General features: G+C 31.9%; 2 protein-coding genes across 3 annotated transcripts in view; one reads left to right on the top strand and one right to left on the bottom strand.

The window, feature by feature from the left end:
• LOC149487515 (protein brown-like) overlaps window positions 1–13,426 on the top strand; it is a 32,357-nt gene extending 18,931 nt beyond the window's left edge. Inside the window, exons 10-12 of one of the 2 annotated variants that reach the window (XM_089696125.1) lie at window positions 2,629–2,764; window positions 3,500–3,706; window positions 13,243–13,426. In XM_089696125.1, the coding sequence (XP_089552251.1) occupies window positions 2,629–2,764; window positions 3,500–3,706; window positions 13,243–13,424 (525 nt within the window). In that variant the 3' untranslated portion in view covers window positions 13,425–13,426. The remainder of the gene's footprint in view (window positions 1–2,628; window positions 2,765–3,499; window positions 3,707–13,242) is intronic. The other variant, XM_089696126.1, reaches the window with a different exon arrangement.
• The window catches only part of LOC149487514 (protein scarlet-like), a 57,408-nt gene continuing 51,052 nt past the window's right edge, over window positions 13,419–19,774 (bottom strand). The window contains exon 12 of the mRNA XM_089696120.1: window positions 13,419–14,350. Coding sequence (XP_089552246.1) covers window positions 13,962–14,350 — 389 coding nt within the window. The 3' untranslated portion in view covers window positions 13,419–13,961. The remainder of the gene's footprint in view (window positions 14,351–19,774) is intronic.

The following is a 19,774-nucleotide window of genomic DNA, read 5'->3' as shown; positions in this document are numbered from 1 at the left end:
CTTATTCTACTATTATTTTCTTACCACGAACTATCCAAAAAAACAAAACCCATAGAATTCTTTTAGCCACTGTTGAGTCATGACTGATCATTGAGACATGAGTGATCCATTCAAATTGGTACTTATTACAACTCCATTTTTTTTATAGAATGCAGACAAAAAATTATAACCTATTAATAAAATATATATCTTGACAAAACAAAGCACAGTTAGAAAAGTTGTATAACAAAAAATATTGATTGAATACACAGTATTTCGGTTCATAAGTAGATTTTTTTTATTTGAACAGCAGGTGCGGATAAGCTAGTAGCTTACCTACGCTTGTCACTTGTCAACCCACATTGTTATTTACTATACAGCATGTTCATAAAATAACACGCCTACAGAACAGAGTAACCAGTAAATACAATTATTTTATTTTGCTATAAATAAGTTTAGATAGAATTTTATTGAAATTCCTTAAAATACTGAAGTTACATTTGTCTCTATTATTTTTTGCATTTCGACTTATATGTACCTACCTACTCAGAACCATCAATTTTACGGAAATTATAATGTCTATTTGTTTTATAAATTACTAGCGGTCCGCTCCGGCTTCGCCCGTGGTACATATTTCGCAATAAAAAGTAGCCTATGTCCTTTCTCGGGTATTAAAATATCTCCATACCAAATTTCATGCAAATTGGTTCAGTAGTTTAGGCGTGATTGAGTAACAGACAGACAGACAGAGTTACTTTCGCATTCATAATATTAGTATGGATTAAATAATCATTAAATTAATAAACAATGACACAGCCTCTTGTGTATTGTGATTTTTTTATATCATTAATATTCAATTTTTAAATAGACTCTATTTTTAGGACACGCTGTATCAATAATTGAAACGAATTTATCTCTTGGACTCAAATCTGTCACTTTTACACTTGATTACAATAATTTATTAAGAAATGCGGTAGCGTTATGTTCAAATTATATCATTTTTAATTTGATTTTCATAGATCATTAAGTAATGATCTAAGTTGATTTCGTATTTAGTAGGATTAGGTACCTACTATAATTTTAAAATAAAGTGTTCTTCTACTTATCATAAAAATATTAAAATCTATAATTCAATGGCACGTAATATGGCAATATTATTGCAATCTTTTTGCTAGGCTTTCTCATCGTGATTTGCTACATCAAGTATTCACGCTAGCAATATTGGTTTGACATGTATCATTTATCATATGAAATGACGGCTCCCCGCGATGCAATGTACTTGAATATGCATTTTCATTGCAGCTTGATAAATAATAGATACGCAGTATGTTTACTTGAACTTTAAACTTAAGGCTTTTAATCCTATATCTTTATAATCCCTGCTAATATTATAAATATGAAAGTCTGTCTGTATGTCTGACTTTCAAAGCTAAACCACATGACCGATTTCGATTAAATTTGAATGATAACATAATTGAAGACCTAGTGTCAAACATAACCTATTTCTTTTTAAAACATTGACCTTTAAAGCAGAAACCGAGGATGAAAGTGTATGAGTGCGGTTTTGTATGGAAGGCACAGCTACTATATCTAATATCTACCTACCTATATAGATACAGATCAGAAAGGTATGCTTATTGCTTATACATATACCTATTGTCTCTTTCCAACAAAAAACTGAATCGAAATATGTGACTCAACATCGATTATTCTGATCAAATAGATTTGGTTTAATTGGCCTGTCATTTCGTTGCCATCTTGATTTGGTTTTCGCGTGAGCGTTACAGCCGATAAAAACAAACAAAAAATTTTTAGTAGATCAAAATTAAGAGATCATTACTATTAGGTACCTACTATATCTTACCTAATATCCAATGTTTGTATATCTATGTAAAGTATGTTTATAAATTATGGATATTCAATATAATATTACAAATAGAATTTAAATTATATTTTTAACTAGTTCACGCCCGCAGCTTCGCTGGCGTACGCTGGTATCCAAGGTTTCAATCCAAGGTACGCTCTATGTGTGTGCCAAATTTCATGAAAATCGGTTAAGCAGTTTTTGCGTTATGGAGTAAACAAACATACAAACTTTCGCATTTATTATATTACATATTATTAGGATAATAAATTGAATACTGATAATGTTTCTGCGTACTCAATGCTTCGATATTGGATAAGTCAGAGTCTGTATAGTTACTTCCGTGACCATTAGCAAGGCAATTTATTAGAACGCTGCGCTAGTGTAAGTGGCGTCTTAAAAGCACTTCTATGTACATAGGTATTTTGTACAGAATTGTACATTCAATTATTTCCATTTTAGTCTACTGTTTACTGGCGGTTGTAAAAGGAAACGTGTTCGATTTGTACTTAAATTTAGAATTTAAATTAAATTATTGAATTTATGAATTACATTTTATATGAATGAAAGATTTTAAATTATGAAATTTAACAGTTAATGTAATATGAAAAAAGTCATTCGAAACATGCATTTCATGTTCAAAATGTATGAAAAAAAATTATCCTACTTTTAACAAACGCTCAATATATTATAATATTTTGAAATTTCAGCTACTTTCTTTTACCTTCTAATTTCTAAATTAATAAAGTATTCATATAAAGTACTAAATATTACTTATTTCACAGATGCCTCGATGCCTAGTGTGGCCCGTTGCTTACGTCATTATAGCCACACTCGCTATCGAGCTGCCGGATCACATTTTGACAGCTGTCAAATTCGCTGCAGCTCTTATAATAACGGCAATAGCTTCAACAGCTTATGGTAAGTAAAATGTATTGAAAATCTAATATTATATTCCTCGAAAGAAAACTTCGAGAAACAAAAATATATCAGTAAAGAAATACCATTGTGTAGATTGACAAAATTTTTTATTTAAAAGAAAATTAGTAAAATATTTTTAGTTTAGCCGCAACAAAATAATAAGAGCTGCATTACGTAGGTACTCAATGTTTTTGCGCATGTTTCTTATGAACTTCCAATTTTATTTCAATTGACTAAATTATTTAGGTATTTAAAAGAAAATTAGTAATACATATATTTTTAGTCTAGCCGCAACAAAATTAATAGACTGCATTACGTAAGTACTCTATGTTTTTGCGCATGTTTCTTATGAACTTCCAATTTTATTTCAATCATGTCTGCAGGTTAATTAAAGTTCGTCGAAAATTGATTATTTTAGTTTGTAATTAAAATAACTGGACCCAACTCTTATTAAAATAGTTGACTTGGATCTGAGACCTCTTCGTATTCATCATATCAGATTAAAACTCTTCTATTTGCTATATTATTTTTACCAAAAGAGTAGAAGAAATTCGATCACTTAGGTGCGACCATCGAATTAAATGTGACGATGCCTTAAAAGGCTATTAAAATTAAGGGGGGGCAGTAAAATTAAGGACGTGGGTTCTAATAACACCGAATGATACATTTTTTTCAATACATTTGTTTCATTTATTGCAAAATATGTATTTGCTATTTAGATAGAGAATGTTCTAGGTCTTGGTATGGGAGCTCTATTCATTTCTACTGGAGTAATGGGTGACGTCATGCCTTGCGCTGACCTGCCGCTATTCATAATGTCGGGAGCTTTTCTTCGCTTATCATCGCTTCCTATCTGGCTGTATCCTTTGAAGTATTTCTCGCATTTCTACTATGGTATGGACGCCATTAGCAATATTTATTGGCGGCAAATTGACGAAATTGGTAAGCTTATTATTCCATTTCTTCGTAACTAGGTTAAATAAGTTACTAGAAGATATTATTCAAAATACATGTTATATGCGGGGTTTTCTTGAACTATTTCTTCTGAACTATGAATATAAGACTAGAACTTGTCGTTTTATTTTCCATTTTATTAAATACTGTATAAGATACAATTTATTTACTATAAAAGACAAAATAATACCTACCTACTACTTGCATATTTTCTAATTTAAACAGACAAATTCATAGCAAATGTTCTTATCAAATATTATAAACGCATAATCATAGGTAACCCATAAATTATATCCAAACAGCCACAATTTTTCCTCAATAAATAATATCGATCACACTCGATAAATTATATACGATAAAATACGCGCCTACAGTTGACATAATATCACTAAATAGATGCATTCAGATAGTTCTAACAATATAAAATAAAAGCCCACACAAGGCTGTCGTCAGAATAGATGGATAGATAATGATATTTGTGGAAGCTATTAAATTGGGCTGAGAATGTGAGGTTAGAACCGGTTCTCATGGGCTATAATTTTGTTACCACAGTGCCTTTTTTTGCTGATTGTCTTGGTAAAAATAGATGTAAAATAAAGTTCCGGTGGTTACCTTGGACTTGATAGCTCAGTTCGTTTTTTGTTCACTCTTTTATTGTGTACATGGTACCGGATTTACGTGACGATAAATAGATAAATGCATGTTTGTTTTCGGTAATTACATATTTTGAATGTTTGTGTCGTTGATTTTATAAAATGCATAATTAGGTTCTAATTTAAAAGTTGAAGACTTGATTGATGCCTGTTTTTCGTCGGTACAAAAAATAAATTTACTTAACTATGCAAAAAAACTATATCTAGTCGTTAAATGCCCAGCAAGCACAAAACACCATTATAACAAACTTATGATAGCACGAGTTCATGTACAAAGCATTATAACCAAATCGTATATCGGCTGTATTTCTTTTATACGACTCTTATAAGTAAAATTTGGGCCCCCCCTTTAGACAGCGTTGAGCTATATAAAGGCAATTTAATAGCATTATAATTATCGTATTAAATCATTAATTAAGTCAGTTATGAGCACATGAATAAACAAATGACATTTTTTGCGACTTCATTACAGTCATTATATAGCTTTTAAAATTACAATCTGTTATTAAAATTTCATAACAATGCTAACTGTTGTAATTCCTTTGTAAAAAAGAAAATCTTATTGATTTTAAAAATATATTGATCTGTTTTTGATCGTGCAACGTTACGTGGACTTGAAATATTTAAATGTGAAAATTAATATTGAATGATGGGTAGATAAGTACCGCCTGTATTTCTGAATGTTTTGAGTGAAATTAGCTGCGCGCATCAGTTTGTCGGGTGAAATATACATGTTATTGAGAAAGAATACACGCGCCCTCGCTAATATACTTTATTAGTATATTTTTTTTTTTTTATAAAACATAACCTATTTTTAACAAATATCACAAAATTTAGATTATAGTAATAGTTTTAACAATTAAAGTCCTTATAAAGATATTGGTACAAAATACAAATGATTTCATTCCCTTTCTAGTCAGATCTTAGTAACTTGTATTATTTTTGTAAGATAGAAAAAGGAAAGCAAATGGCGACAAATGAAATTAAAGCTTTAGGCATTTCACGATAGCATAATAGTGCTGTTAATTTTAATATGGTTTGTCACAAAAATTAGAGCTCGTATATAGTGTAATACAAGACACTTATTATGTTCAGCCATATAACAGCACTTCGGAAATATGTTATGATGCTTAAACTCATTATAGGTACGTATTAGTGACTGATTTTTATCGAGCTTATCAGGGAACCGTAATTAGTTAGGTACTTGGTATAAAATAAATAAGCCAAGATTTTTAATTAAGCCATTTAAAAAACAAACTTGCTTGTTCTTTTCAGAACCAACATGCCCTGCAAAGTAAAGCGTTTCCCAACATAATATGCAGATGCCGATGAAGAATCTTTTTTTGTTTACTACAATTATTAATAAAATCAGTATACTCGTTTTTAAGTTTTCATTTGAATCCGCCTGTTTTGTAGTTTTATTGAAAGCCTTTTTATCCATTAACCAAATTCAAATTACGATGTTATTATTACTCATAGTTCTAACAATACTTTTATTTCGATCAATATATAGCTATATACTGTAGAGATGAATAGATTTGAAAGAAAACGGAGCAAAAGCAATAATTGTTATAAATTCAATGTTAATATAGGATTAGTATTAAATTAACACAATAATGGACTATTATAAAGCTTTTATTCTTTAAAAAACCAACATACGTTCAAAGGCACTATAAAATAATTTATTTATGCTTATTTAGAGCGTAACGTTATTAAAATTACCAATATAAGATAATAGTATTACTATAAGTTTGAAAGCTGTTTTAGAAGCTGTAATTTAGAATTATCCTACGTTTATTTAAGATTTTTGACATTGTAACAATTTTTTGGTAACCATAATATAACAGTTAGCATTATTTGATGAAGCAAATGCCTTTATAAAGTACTTATATTTGGATAGTGACGATTTAAATAATTAATAATTTGGAAAATCCAAAAGTGCACGCCTCATAATTTTTTTTTAATAAATATTTATTAATTATTATTTTTGTTTATTTAATAACAATTAAACCACATCGAATCAGACCCTGAAAAATGAAAGGGTTCTATTCCTGAGCATACTCAAGCGTAAGAGAAAAAAAAAGACTCGATTAGTAAAGTATTTCGGTCGCTATCGTGTTAACAAGAAAAAGGATCCGCACATACAGACACACGGACGTCCAAGACAGAACTTTTTTAAACTGTTTTTTAACTAGTTTAAATAACAAAAATGACATCAAAAATATCATGAACGTTAAAAATAGTGTTTTTTCTTAATATGTGTGTGTATGTATTATCTTACAAGTGCAATGTATGATACATAAAGACATTTTTAGTTTGAAAAATCAGATGTTTTGCGCGAAGTGACAGTAGTACCCACCTCAACGCTTCGCTTATGAGGCGTGCAATATAACTTCAAGTCATAATTCTGTATATATTTTTGGTTAATAAACAATTTATGTGCTTGCTGGGTGATAGTTTGTCCAGGATTATTTTTTTAATAGGTATGTTCGTTCAAATACTTTCTTTAGACTGTAATTTTACATTTTTGTGATAAGATGATACTCAACTATGACCGAACTATGGGCAACTATGATTCCTCTGTTTTTATGTGTTAGGTGCATTGTTTCTTTCCATAGAAAATTTTCCATTGTTTTTAAATTGTAAATGATGACTTGAAAACAAAGTCCCACATATTTTTACCTATAAAGTATACAAATCAAATAGATAGGGTAGGTAATCAGCATCACATTAATTTTATTAGAAGCCGGCAATGGAATGCCGTCTTATATGAATGGATATTTGTTTTAGTCAACAATAAAAACAGGGCTATGATTCATGAATCAGAGTTCAATGAACTTGAGGGTAGAATTAAATTGTTTCACAATTGTTACGCAATGCTTTTTTAGTTAGCACAAGTTTTTATGGTGGACTTGTACGCATATTTTTGAGTTCATTGTATTTATTGTAGCTTCGTAATGTATTAGATTGAGATGTGTGTAGGCAGTAGGCTAGACAAGTAAGCAGGTAGCTAAAAAATATCACAGCTTAAATTCCTTTGCAGTTGTATTTTTTTTTATTTGTCCTTGTATGAGAGTTGCTTAAATTTATTTATTGTTTTAGGCATGATGTAGGTATATTAGTAAGAAAGTTTGGTTAATTTCCACTATCGTCTCATCTGTTTCATATAAAAAAATGTAAGCTACCTAGCTTATATAGGTCCTACATGTCTATATACAGGGTGTCCCAAAAAGTAGTGATGAACGATAGCTGGGAGGTAGAAGACCAAGAGGGCTATCCGAATCACCCCCATGTATGTTATGCGATTTTTTGTATTTTCGGAGTTATTACATTTTTTTCAATTTTTCATCTATCGCCAAGTACGATGAGATTTTTATTTATGGTGACGTGAATTATTGCGCTAGATGCTTGATTTTTTTTGTGTGCTAAGCTGAAAGATAGGCCAATTCAGTATGGTAACATTTACTATCGTTAGATCTTCGAATGGAATAAAAAAAAAGAATTAAATGCCAAGGAAGATAAAATTACCCAGTATGTTCATAACTTCAAGGGCCCATAAAAAAATAAAATCACATGAAAAAGGTTTTCCATTTAGCTTTTAAAAACTTGCTCTATCGATCAGGTAGCTACCCTAAAAATTTCATTTTATTATTCTGAAGGCTTCAATCGAAAAATTGAAATCTAAATGTGGTAAGTGGAAAATTTTTATTAACATGATGATCATTAAAACCAATAAATAGGTGTTAAATTACCAGAATTTTTTTAAAATAGCCCCGCTGTTGCTGAATGCAAGTGCGACATCACCGTAAAAAGTTGTCTTTTTAATGTCTGAATGCTCTTTTATCATTTTTAATGGTTTCTTCTGCAACTATGAATTTCCGGGTTATTTCGTCCAAATTGTGGCATTCTCTCAAGTGGCCGAGGTCTTTTTAGTATCCCCATTAAAACAAATCAATGGGGTTTAGGTCGAGGGACTGTGGAGGCCAGGCTTTAAAGCAGGCATCACCGGCGCATGCGCAGGCTGCAACGACCAATCCATCTTTCAGAGTATTTTTGCCCTTTAGCCTGGCCTCCACGGTCTCCGGACATAAACCCTATTGAATTTTTTCCGTGGGAATACTACAAAGACGAGAGACTTCCACAATTTGGACGAAATAACCCGGAAATTCATAGTTGCAGAAGAAACCATTTAAAATGATAAAAAAGCATTCAGACATTAAAAAGACAACTTTTTACGGTGATGTCGCACTTGCATTGAGCAACAGCGGGGCTATTTTAAAAAAATTCTGGTAATTTAACACCTATTTATTGGTTTTAATGATCATCATGTTAATAAAAATTTTCCACTTACCACATTTAGATTTCAATTTTTCGATTGAAGCCTTCAGAATAATAAAATGAAATTTTTAGGGTAGCTACCTGATTGATAGAGCAAGTTTTTAAAAGCCAAATGGAAAACCTTTTTTATGTGATTTTATTTTTTTATGGGCCCTTGAAGTTATGAACATACTGGGTAATTTTATCTTCCTTGGCATTTAATTCTTTTTTTTATTCCTTTCGAAGATCTAACGATAGTAAATGTTACCATACTGAATTGGCCTATCTTTCAGCTTAGCACACAAAAGAAATCAAGCATCTAGCGCAATAATTCACGTCACCATAAATTAAAATCTCATCGTACTCGGCGATAGATGAAAAATTGAAAAAAATGTAATAACTCCGAAAATACGAAAAATCGCATAACACACATGGGGGTGATTCGGATAGCCCTCTAAGTCCTCTACCTCCCAGCTTCAGTATATCACTACTTTTTGGGACACCCTGTATATCAGCTCATATCTATAGTCTCATACCGTAATATGGATTTGATTATAGGCTGTATGAAATATAGCTATTTAGTGCTACTAACAATCTAGTTATAAATAAGAAGGTACTATTATAAAAACAATGATACACCCTTGAATTCTATATTACTAAGAACATTTCCTTGATCAATGTAAATACTACTTGTAAGTTGTAGGACAGACTAGTCTAAACCATCCACTTTACCTATACGACGTAAAATCTATTATATGCCCACATCCTACACCACAGACATGTATATTCATGTCCGTGTCCTACACCTTACCATGTAATTAACATCTATATGCAAATTCATTGTTTTATGCAGAATAAAATATACATACTTTGTTAAATATATTATTATTATTATAAATACTTATTTATTTACACTCATATTATGCTCATGTTAGGTTAATTTACGATTCCTTTTAACTGCATAAAAAAACGTAGGTAACTACATACAATTTGACTCTTTAATTTGTGAATTGTGGAGGTCTGTTATGTTGGACTACAGATTGAATCTCTCGAGTTCAAGTCACAGGTAAAAAGTTTGTGGTCGTAATGTACGCGTTAAAAAAGTGATTCAGCGGACAGGTTCGGGGGCGGTCAGATCTTAAAATTAAGAGTTGTCAGTAGTGTGTATCTTGTAGTAATAGGAAACACTACATAGAATGTCCGCTCAGTACATAATATCATTACTAGCTGTGCTCCGCTGTTTTACCCGCAGTGCTCCGCTTCTGTTGGTCTTAACGAGATGATATATATATATATATATTAGAATTATTATTGCCTTCTCAATAAATGGGCTAATAATTTTTCAAATCGGACCAGTAGGTAGTTCCCGAGATTAGCGTGTTCAAACAAACAAACTCTTCAGCTTTATAATATTAGTATATATTAAAAAAAGGTTGAGGCCACCAGGATCCCCCAGCCCGATCCCCCAGGGGATCCTAGTGAACTCATCGGTTCATCAGAATCCCCTCATAATAAAATGAAGTAAAGATGTTATCACACTGCTTAAAAATATTTTATTTAACAATATCTAAAAAATGACCTACGCTTATGTTGCTGCTTATTAATTCCATTTGTGTTTCTTGTATAAATTTATCAGTTGCTATTTGATCTATCGTACGTATTTTTTTTGGTTGCCTTCGCTTTTGTTTAGAATCTCTTTTTAATGCATTCAATAACTGTAGAATATTAGGGCGTTTTCGACCAATCATTTTTAATAATCCCGAGTTCCAACTTTCGCAACAATTATTGGTGCGATGTCTTTCGCTGAAAACTGACATCATTTTTCTGGTATCGTCATTTTTGAGCCAGTATTTCATATAATTTACTAACTTCAGCATGTTGGGATAATCTTGACTCATACTTAATATGTTTTTTAAAATGTAGTTCCACCCTTCAGTCATATATTCCGTAGGTAACAATGGCATAGCACCGCACAACATAACCACTCTGCTAGTAAATTTGTTTTTAAGTAAATTAAGTTTTTTTCCCTTTTTACGAATATTCCGCTTGACATGGAAATAGCATAGTTTTATTTCAGCATCAGGGAAGTTTTTCTTGAAAGCATTAACAGCCGCTTGCTCCATATCTATAGTTATTTTTTTCGGGCAAAAGTTATCTATTTGAGATGAAACCAATTTGCAAAATAAATCATATGTTTCCGTTTTTCTATCACTCAACAATGCGTAAAGTAAAGGCACAACATTTGTTGTAGGTACTTTGAGAACTGCCAACATCTCCGTGCATCACATATAATTGGTCAAAGGGTGGAGGGCAACACTGGAAGGTTCCATCACAAAATATATGTTTTATTGAAGATAGAATTTTTTTGTTTTCGTTTAAACAGAAAATTATTATACGAGGCGACGGTTTTTCCGTTTCATGAACATTTAGATAATCACACATAACGAAGTCCAAATGTGATTTAGGAATTTCAACTTCATTCACTTTAGTAAAGCACATTTTCGGAACATCTGCAGTTTCATTCTTAACTTTGTATAACGCACTTTTTAGTGATTTCAGTGATGGTACCTTTGCCACCAAATCTATTCCTTTGTTCTTTAAGGGACAAAAACATTTGTCATATATTTCTCGAATTGGCCGAGAATCCAATTTTCTTATTTTATCTTTGCATTTATGTACTGCAAGATCAATATCGTTTTGAACAACATTCCTCTCGCATGACTGTGTGTGTGAAATAGCTCTCACAACAGAACTTTCCTGCGAGAATATACGACAACAAGGTTCATAAATATTTACATGCACGCTATACATATACTAGTATTTTGGGTATGAAATTGACATTGACATTCCTTCGAGCTACTACCTATAACCGTTTCCGAGTTATTCTGATGAGGAGCAGTTTGCCCAGATTTCGGAATTTTCCCATACTCACCAAACCACTCCCTCACTTTTTACCCGACTACGGCAAAGCAAAAGGAGGGTTATGATTTTGACAGGCTATGTATGTATGTATGTATGTATGTATGTATGTATGTATGTATGTATGTATGTATGTATGTATGTATGTATGTATGTATGTATGTATGTATGTTCATCTGTTCCCTCGTAACTTCTAAACTACTTATCAGAATTCGACAAATGACATATCATTAGAAGCGTCTTAATTGTCCGCTGGTTATAGGCTATATGGGGTTTCACAAAATCTAATGTGGCGCCCTCTAGCGGACAAAACATACAGAGTAAAAAAATAAAGTTAAGATAAATATGCCGTGTTTGGTATCATTTGAAAGCTTTTTACTTGCACATTTTGAATATATATATATTACTAGCATTTGCTTGTGACTTTACCTGTATTCATGGGCTGATTGCATATAATTCACATCTTTTCGTTCATAGCTTCTTTATTAGTTCATCAATTTAACTTTTGTCAATATTATGCACCAAAAATACACTTTAACACCAAAATAGTACAAATAATAAAAAGTAAAACAACTAAAACCCAACTACGACAAAAAACGACGCTGAAAAAGTATAAAACAAGATTTTCAGAATTCCACTATGTAGAGATAAATTTTCATGTTTGGAAAGGCGTAGTCACACGTTGTCAAAGTGCTACGGTAGATATATGTAACGTGTGACTACGCCTTTCCAAACATGAAAATTTATCTCTACATAGTGGAATTCTGAAAATCTTGTTTTATACTTTTTCAGCGTCGTTTTTTGTCGTAGTTGGGTTTTAGTTGTTTTACTTTTTATTATCCCATAAACGACTTTCACCCCCAACCCTCAATAATATTTTTTAAACAAATAAAAAATAACAGTAGATTTGAAAAGTCTTAATCTTTGTTTTTGTCCTACCTAAGATTTTAACCCATTTAAAAAAAAAACTTTTTTAGTTCGCAAATGTACATACGCGAACTTCATCCCCACCACGTGATCTTTGCTCAATAAGTTTGTCCCGAGCCAGAGCTGTACTGTATCATTTATGAACATTCATGGATCATATCTAAAATACAACGGTTACTTACACCGACAGTCACATAACCACCGCATTTCAATTTTCGCCAATTAGTGCAGCGCCATAAAACATTTCCATTTTTATAAGTTTTCTTCTTGTGGTAGTTACGTCCATCATGAAGCATCACTTCTCCATGCTTTTTTATAATATGGATTGTATTTTCGTTATCTTCCATTATAATTATTACGAAATTAAATGCAAAAGCAACGCAATGAAAAAAACAGGAAATGCATGTCACGATTGACATTACGTATATTATAATTGATAACGTCATTTGATAAACAAGAAGATTGCATTTAACTAATACTAGGCAGTTAAAAAAAAAATAGATTTAAAACAAAATACATACTTCTTATAATGTAAGTAAGCCGATTCGGTGTGATATCATCTTTATACTTGATTTTATTATGAGGGGATTCTGATGAACTCATGAGTTCACTAGGATCCCCTGGGGGATCGGGCTGGGGGATCCTGGTGGCCTCAATCTAAAAAAATACGATCCATGATGAAAGATTGATGTGTGTTTTGATTTCCAGATTGCCCATCTAACTCTACCTCTACTTGTTACAAAGATGGAATGGCTGTGCTTGTCGAAAATGGATATTCTGAAAACTTCATCTTTGAAGATTATATGGGATTTCTTTTCGTCACAGTTGTATGGAGTTTAATAGGTTTCTACGGACTCAAAAGGGAAGAAAATAAAGGCTACGCGTACTGAAACAGTTTTTTATTTATAAAAGTATAAATACAATATAAAATAGTATACAAAATCACATAGAAATTGAGTATAATTATTTATAGATATGGAAATTATGACACATTTTGTACATAAGTGTAAAAAGGAAAATAATTATTTCTAACCTCAACCATATTATTTAATAAATTTATTTTGCCTACGAGTTAACAAATCGTATCTTAGATGATTTTGTTGCATTGTCATTATTTCTAACTAGAATTTACAGTGCGAACAGTTAGTTAAATTATATGGTACTTATTCTACTATATAACTGGCGTCTGTAATGTTAATAACATAATTATTTAATTCAAAATAATCATAACGTAATTTTTAAGCAAAAAGTTACCAGATATTTTGAAGGCACGACGCGGATTAAATTTTAATTCGATAATTATGTTATTTATGTTATTCACTATGTATAATAATTACAAATATAATAAATAATTGTATACATAATTGGTTAAACTGTTCACTGACCCGTTCGCGTATTATTAAAATTTATACAAAAATAAATAATAATCAATAGACGGGGGTTCCTCTGCTTCTCCTGATGACCATTATAAAGGCTATAATGTGACAAGTGAGGTACATTATGCCCAAACACACGCAGTTTCTCCAAAAATGGTCTTCGGAATAGCCAAATCGCTTCAACACCTCTGAGCCTGTCTTAATACATGGTATACCAGGGACGTTAACGCATTTTATTTCGGTGATCGAGTTCCATTGGAGGATAGATACTGATTCTGTGCCATAGTAGAAGCAGGAGAAGTAATGTACCCAGGACAGGTACTTGCTGACGCTGGTCAGGTTGAGGTAGATGCCGGAGAACATGATGCCCACCAGGTCGAAAGGGACCGCGAAGAGAGCGGCGGTTTCCAGTTTGTCGAATGTAGCGGATAGGAATGAACCTGTAATAAGTGTTTGATCATTTAGTGGAATTATAAAGAGTAGGTATACAACGTCTTGATGGTCTTGATACTAATAGTTGCTATTTTTCCTTTAATGAGTGACATAAATGTTGGGTGTTGACGTAAATGTAAACAGAACGGTGGTATTTGAGGCAAATTCTATACATATTCTCTTTCCGAAGTAAAAAAGAACAAAATATCTCAGTTTCCTTTCCCTTGACGAGTTCATTCAATGATTCCTTAAAAAATGCCCTAAAAGTAATATTTGTCTCATAGAGTGTCGTGAAATAGATAAACCAGAAATAATATAAAACATATTTATTAAAATAACTAGTGGTCCGCCCCGGCTTCGCCCGTGGTACCTACATGTTTAAACTATCCTATCTCTCAAGTTGGATTGAACTGCACATGGTGTGCGAATTTTATTATAATCGGTTAAGTGGTTTAGGAGTCCATTGAGGACAGACATTGTGATACGAGATTTATATATATTAAGATAATTAAATAAAAAGAAGGTAAAATTAACCTATAGTAGGAAATATTAATGAAGACCTTATAATAAAGGATGGTATTTATGTAAATACAGATATTATAAATACAATAGAAACGATTTATTGCGGAAACCATTTAAAGCGACACATTGATCCGTATCACGGACATTAATATTGTAATTTTTGCACTTTTTCATTGCATTTTATGAATTTTAAAATGTCGAAGCTTAAAAATTCCTTATAAAAATTTAAACATAATCCATACTAATATTATAAATGCGAAAGTAACTCTGTCTGTCTGTCTGTTACTCAATCACGCCTTAACAACCTACTGAACCAATTTGCATAAAATTCGGTATACAGATATTTTGATACCCGAGAAAGGATAGGTTTTATCCCGGAAATCCTACGGGAACGGGTTTTTCTATGAAAACGCGGGCGAAGCCGCGGGCGGAAAGCTAATATGAAAATAAATTATTATGCGAAAATCGTATGCAGTTAAATGAAAACTACAAACGAATACAAATAGACAAATAAATATACTTCATATATTATTAAATATTAAGTAAATATTACATACAATATACTTATAGAAACGTGTAGGACGTAGAAGTGAATAAATAATTTATTATTATTTTAATCGATTATTTTTGTTCCACTGTCGATTTTTTATAATCGATTTTATTAATGGTAAACATCGATTTTTAATTTATAAGAATTACACAATTTAAAACGATTTTTGTAAATAGTGCTATCTGTGCGATGGATGACAAAATAGTATTACACCTAAGTTGATAGACATAAAAAAAATGTGTGCGTGTACTAGTGTACACACGTAAGAAGTGAAACTTCTTTATGACCTTATTTTTCAAAAAATAATTTACTATAATATGCAACTTTCCAGAAATACACGACAATACAACTTTCGAATCACGCGTGGTAGGGATAAGAAAAAGATGGCGCGTAACAGAAAAATATCACGCGTAACGAAAAAATGTTACACTAAATTTTTTTCCAACCCCGATAAAGAAGTTTCACTTCAAAAAATTAATTCAAAAATTTCACGTGAAAATTAATAAAAATTACGAATGAAAATTTTTAGAAGCATTTTTTTACTGTTATAAATTTGTGATAAAAAAAATATAAAATTTACACCTGACAGCTAACTGCAGTACCTATAATGAACAAATTGGTAAGTAAGTTTACTGAACAAGTCGATCAAAAAATCAGCGCCAACTGTACCTACTCCATGTATTTGTATATCTATATTCCCAAATACAAATATATAATATATACAAATGAATGGAGTGTTCCGGTACTGGTACATGGTCCGGTAGTGGGGCTTTTACCTTACATCGAATAGGTTTTTTCGCATAAAAAGTAGAGGTGAAAACATAAATCGATTATTTAAAAGAAAAATCGATTTATTTCTAAACAAAAAAAATCTATCGATTTTTCTGAATCGAGGTCACATCCCTATCCCTAGTCACTCACGCACGTACTACGTAGGTAGATGAATAAATAAAATCTGACTAAATGTCAGATTTACCAAAATTTACATTCACATTGGGAGTCTATATCAGATTCTTCATCGTGCCCGGCCATTCGAAAATTATATCAATATACAACAAAAAACTTTGCTAGCGCGATTCAATTTTTCTCAATAGCGTGTAGTAGCGACATCTATTTCCACTGACCGAAGCTACTTGATACTCGACATAGCATTTTTCTCTGAGATGATTTTTATTTTTCTTTAAATAAAAGTGTTCTTAAATGTATATCCAGGTGCGCGTCCGCGAGTTATACATCGCGATGCAGCGTTGCCCTTACATCCACGAGATGAAGGAGCGGCTGCTTGGCGCGCCAACAGACGGGGTTGAACGCGAACGCGACCAGAGAGAGCAGAGCGAGTCGCCGCCGCCGCCCATAGACCCGCAGGTCGGCACCATCGTCAAAGTGAAGATCATCCATCGTCATTCACTGTTTATTCTATTGCACGCCTCATAAGCGAAGCGTTGAGGTGGGTACTACTGTCACTTCGCGCAAAACATCTGATTTTTCAAACTTAAAATGTCTTTATGTATCATACATTGCACTTGTAAGATAATACATACACACACATATTAAGAAAAAACACTATTTTTAACGTTCATGATATTTTTGATGTCATTTTTGTTATTTAAACTAGTTAAAAAACGGTTTAAAAAAGTTCTGTCTTGGACGTCCGTGTGTCTGTATGTGCGGATCCTTTTTCTTGTTAACACGATAGCGACCGAAATACTTTACTAATCGAGTCTTTTTTTTTCTCTTACGCTTGAGTATGCTCAGGAATAGAACCCTTTCATTTTTCAGGGTCTGATTCGATGTGGTTTAATTGTTATTAAATAAACAAAAATAATAATTAATAAATATTTATTAAAAAAAAATTATGAGGCGTGCACTTTTGGATTTTCCAAATTATTTTTTAATTTCAAAGTTCTGTGCTATCTGTGTCATGAATTTAATCACAGAATTTAATACATGGTTCAAAGCGAAAAGGAATAATTTAAAAAATAAAATTTAATGCATTAATCAATCGATAATCAAAATAAAAAAAAAAACAAAGTGTGATTTTATTTAAAAAAAATTGTTTTGGTAGGTGTATTGCTTAATTTTTTGCCTGCTATAATTGTCCAACATCTATACTTCTATAATAATATTATAAAGAGGAAAGGTTTGTAATTATGTATGTATACGTTATAGGTTTTCACGCATAAACTACTGGACCGATTTCAAGAATTCTTTTACCATTAGAAAGCTGCATCTTCACTGAGCAACATAGGCTATATTGCATTTTGAAAAAAAATAGAGATCAGGTTACCAAAAATGCAATAATGTAACCCAAGGTGTAAAAAATTCCTCAATAAAACTTCTGTCATCGCGTGCGCTGCGGAATCTATTGAAGATAGAACAAAATAATTTGGAAAATCCAAAAGTGCACGCCTCATAATTTTTTTTTAATAAATATTTATTAATTATTATTTTTGTTTATTTAATAACAATTAAACCACATCGAATCAGACCCTGAAAAATGAAAGGGTTCTATTCCTGAGCATACTCAAGCGTAAGAGAAAAAAAAAGACTCGATTAGTAAAGTATTTCGGTCGCTATCGTGTTAACAAGAAAAAGGATCCGCACATACAGACACACGGACGTCCAAGACAGAACTTTTTTAAACTGTTTTTTAACTAGTTTAAATAACAAAAATGACATCAAAAATATCATGAACGTTAAAAATAGTGTTTTTTCTTAATATGTGTGTGTATGTATTATCTTACAAGTGCAATGTATGATACATAAAGACATTTTATGTTTGAAAAATCAGATGTTTTGCGCGAAGTGACAGTAGTACCCACCTCAACGCTTCGCTTATGAGGCGTGCAAAAATGTTCTACGGTATTATGGAAATGGAATGGATCAATATCTACAAGAAAGTCCGCGATACCATAAGTCCATCTTCAGGAGTTATGTTACTACAACAACTTTTTTACGTTTTCAAAGTAAATAGAAGTGCCGACAGTAATCAAACCATGTTATTCGGATACACATATATTAATCCTTATCCCATTTAAATGATGTTTTATTATAGACTGTTTCAATACCAGCAAAATACTTTTTAAATGAAAAAAATTGGATATTCCATTCAAAAGATACATAGGTATAACGAATTTTTAAAAGTGTCAATCTACAGAAAATAGTAGGTATACTGTTCAATACCATGAGCAGGGCGTAGTGCGGGACGGGGTAAAGGTGATTTTCATGTGATTAAAAATTAAACCTATAGTCCGACCTATAGTAGACTTTTCACTGTCACGATATCGCTATCGCTATGCGGGTAAAACCGCAGGGCATTGCTAGTATTTCATAAGTCATGTATTATGTCATTGGTTACATCAACGAATTAAAGAAATGGAAGATTATTATGATGCAATCATTTAAACTTTTAATAATAATTATACGAGATTTTTTGCATCGCTATGTTGTCAAAATGACACATGAAAATAATGCAAATAGCCCTGTCAAGTGTTTTTTTATCTGTGATGAAAAATAATTATCTGCCTGTTGCTTTGCATAACTGTATATTTTGATTTTTTTTTATTATCAGAATAATCTTTACGTTTTTCAATAAGTAATAAGTATGTAGGGTAATTCCGGGGTAGATGGCCATACAGGAGAGATGGCCTATCGAAATATTTCAGGGATTCGTTCACTAGATGTCACTATTTAACGCATAGTTCGCTGCGAGTAGTGTGTGAGGGCAAACGTACGGCAAAAAATTAAGCGAAAAACAAAGAAAAAGTAAGTAAATCCTTTGTTTTTTTATTCGAATAGCATGAATATTTTTTGGATGTCAACTGTTTTTCACAACTGTGTTGTTAGTTTCTTAAAATAATGGTGATATTTGTATTTGTTGTAAAGTATACGAACAGTGTTACGTTTTAACCTCAAAATTATTTGTTTCATGTAATTACTTGTTTTAGTTTTTGATGTGGCCATCTCTTCCGGAATATAAGGACAGATGGCCAATTCTAGTCGGTATATGATGGCCATAGTGACATAGTATATAAATTATGTTTTGTACAAATGATTGATTTATTTTTATATTTGTTTTAGATGCCTAGTAAATACAAGAGAAAGGCAGTGGCTGTGAGAGGTCGGAAGAATCGTTAAAAGCTATTAATGCTCTAATGAAGCTTATCCGCACGCGCGGCAGGGCTCCTGTACCGAATACCTAGAAAAACATTAGAATGAAGAATAAAAATAAAAAGAGCGTGTGAGCCGAGCACACGTGTCACAAGTGAAACTTCTTTGGCAAGATTCAAAGATACCAAAATCATCGCCTTACTTACATGACGGTATTATCGTGATGCTACCTTGAAATTTTACTCTCAAC

Source organism: Colias philodice, chromosome 6, assembly GCF_061535455.1.
Source record: "Colias philodice isolate Cphi_HAF_F1 chromosome 6, ilColPhil1 Martin Lab GWU primary, whole genome shotgun sequence".
Classification (NCBI taxonomy): domain Eukaryota; kingdom Metazoa; phylum Arthropoda; class Insecta; order Lepidoptera; family Pieridae; genus Colias; species Colias philodice.
Note: the sequence above shows the minus strand (reverse complement) of the source record. Positions and strands in the feature narration are given on the sequence as shown.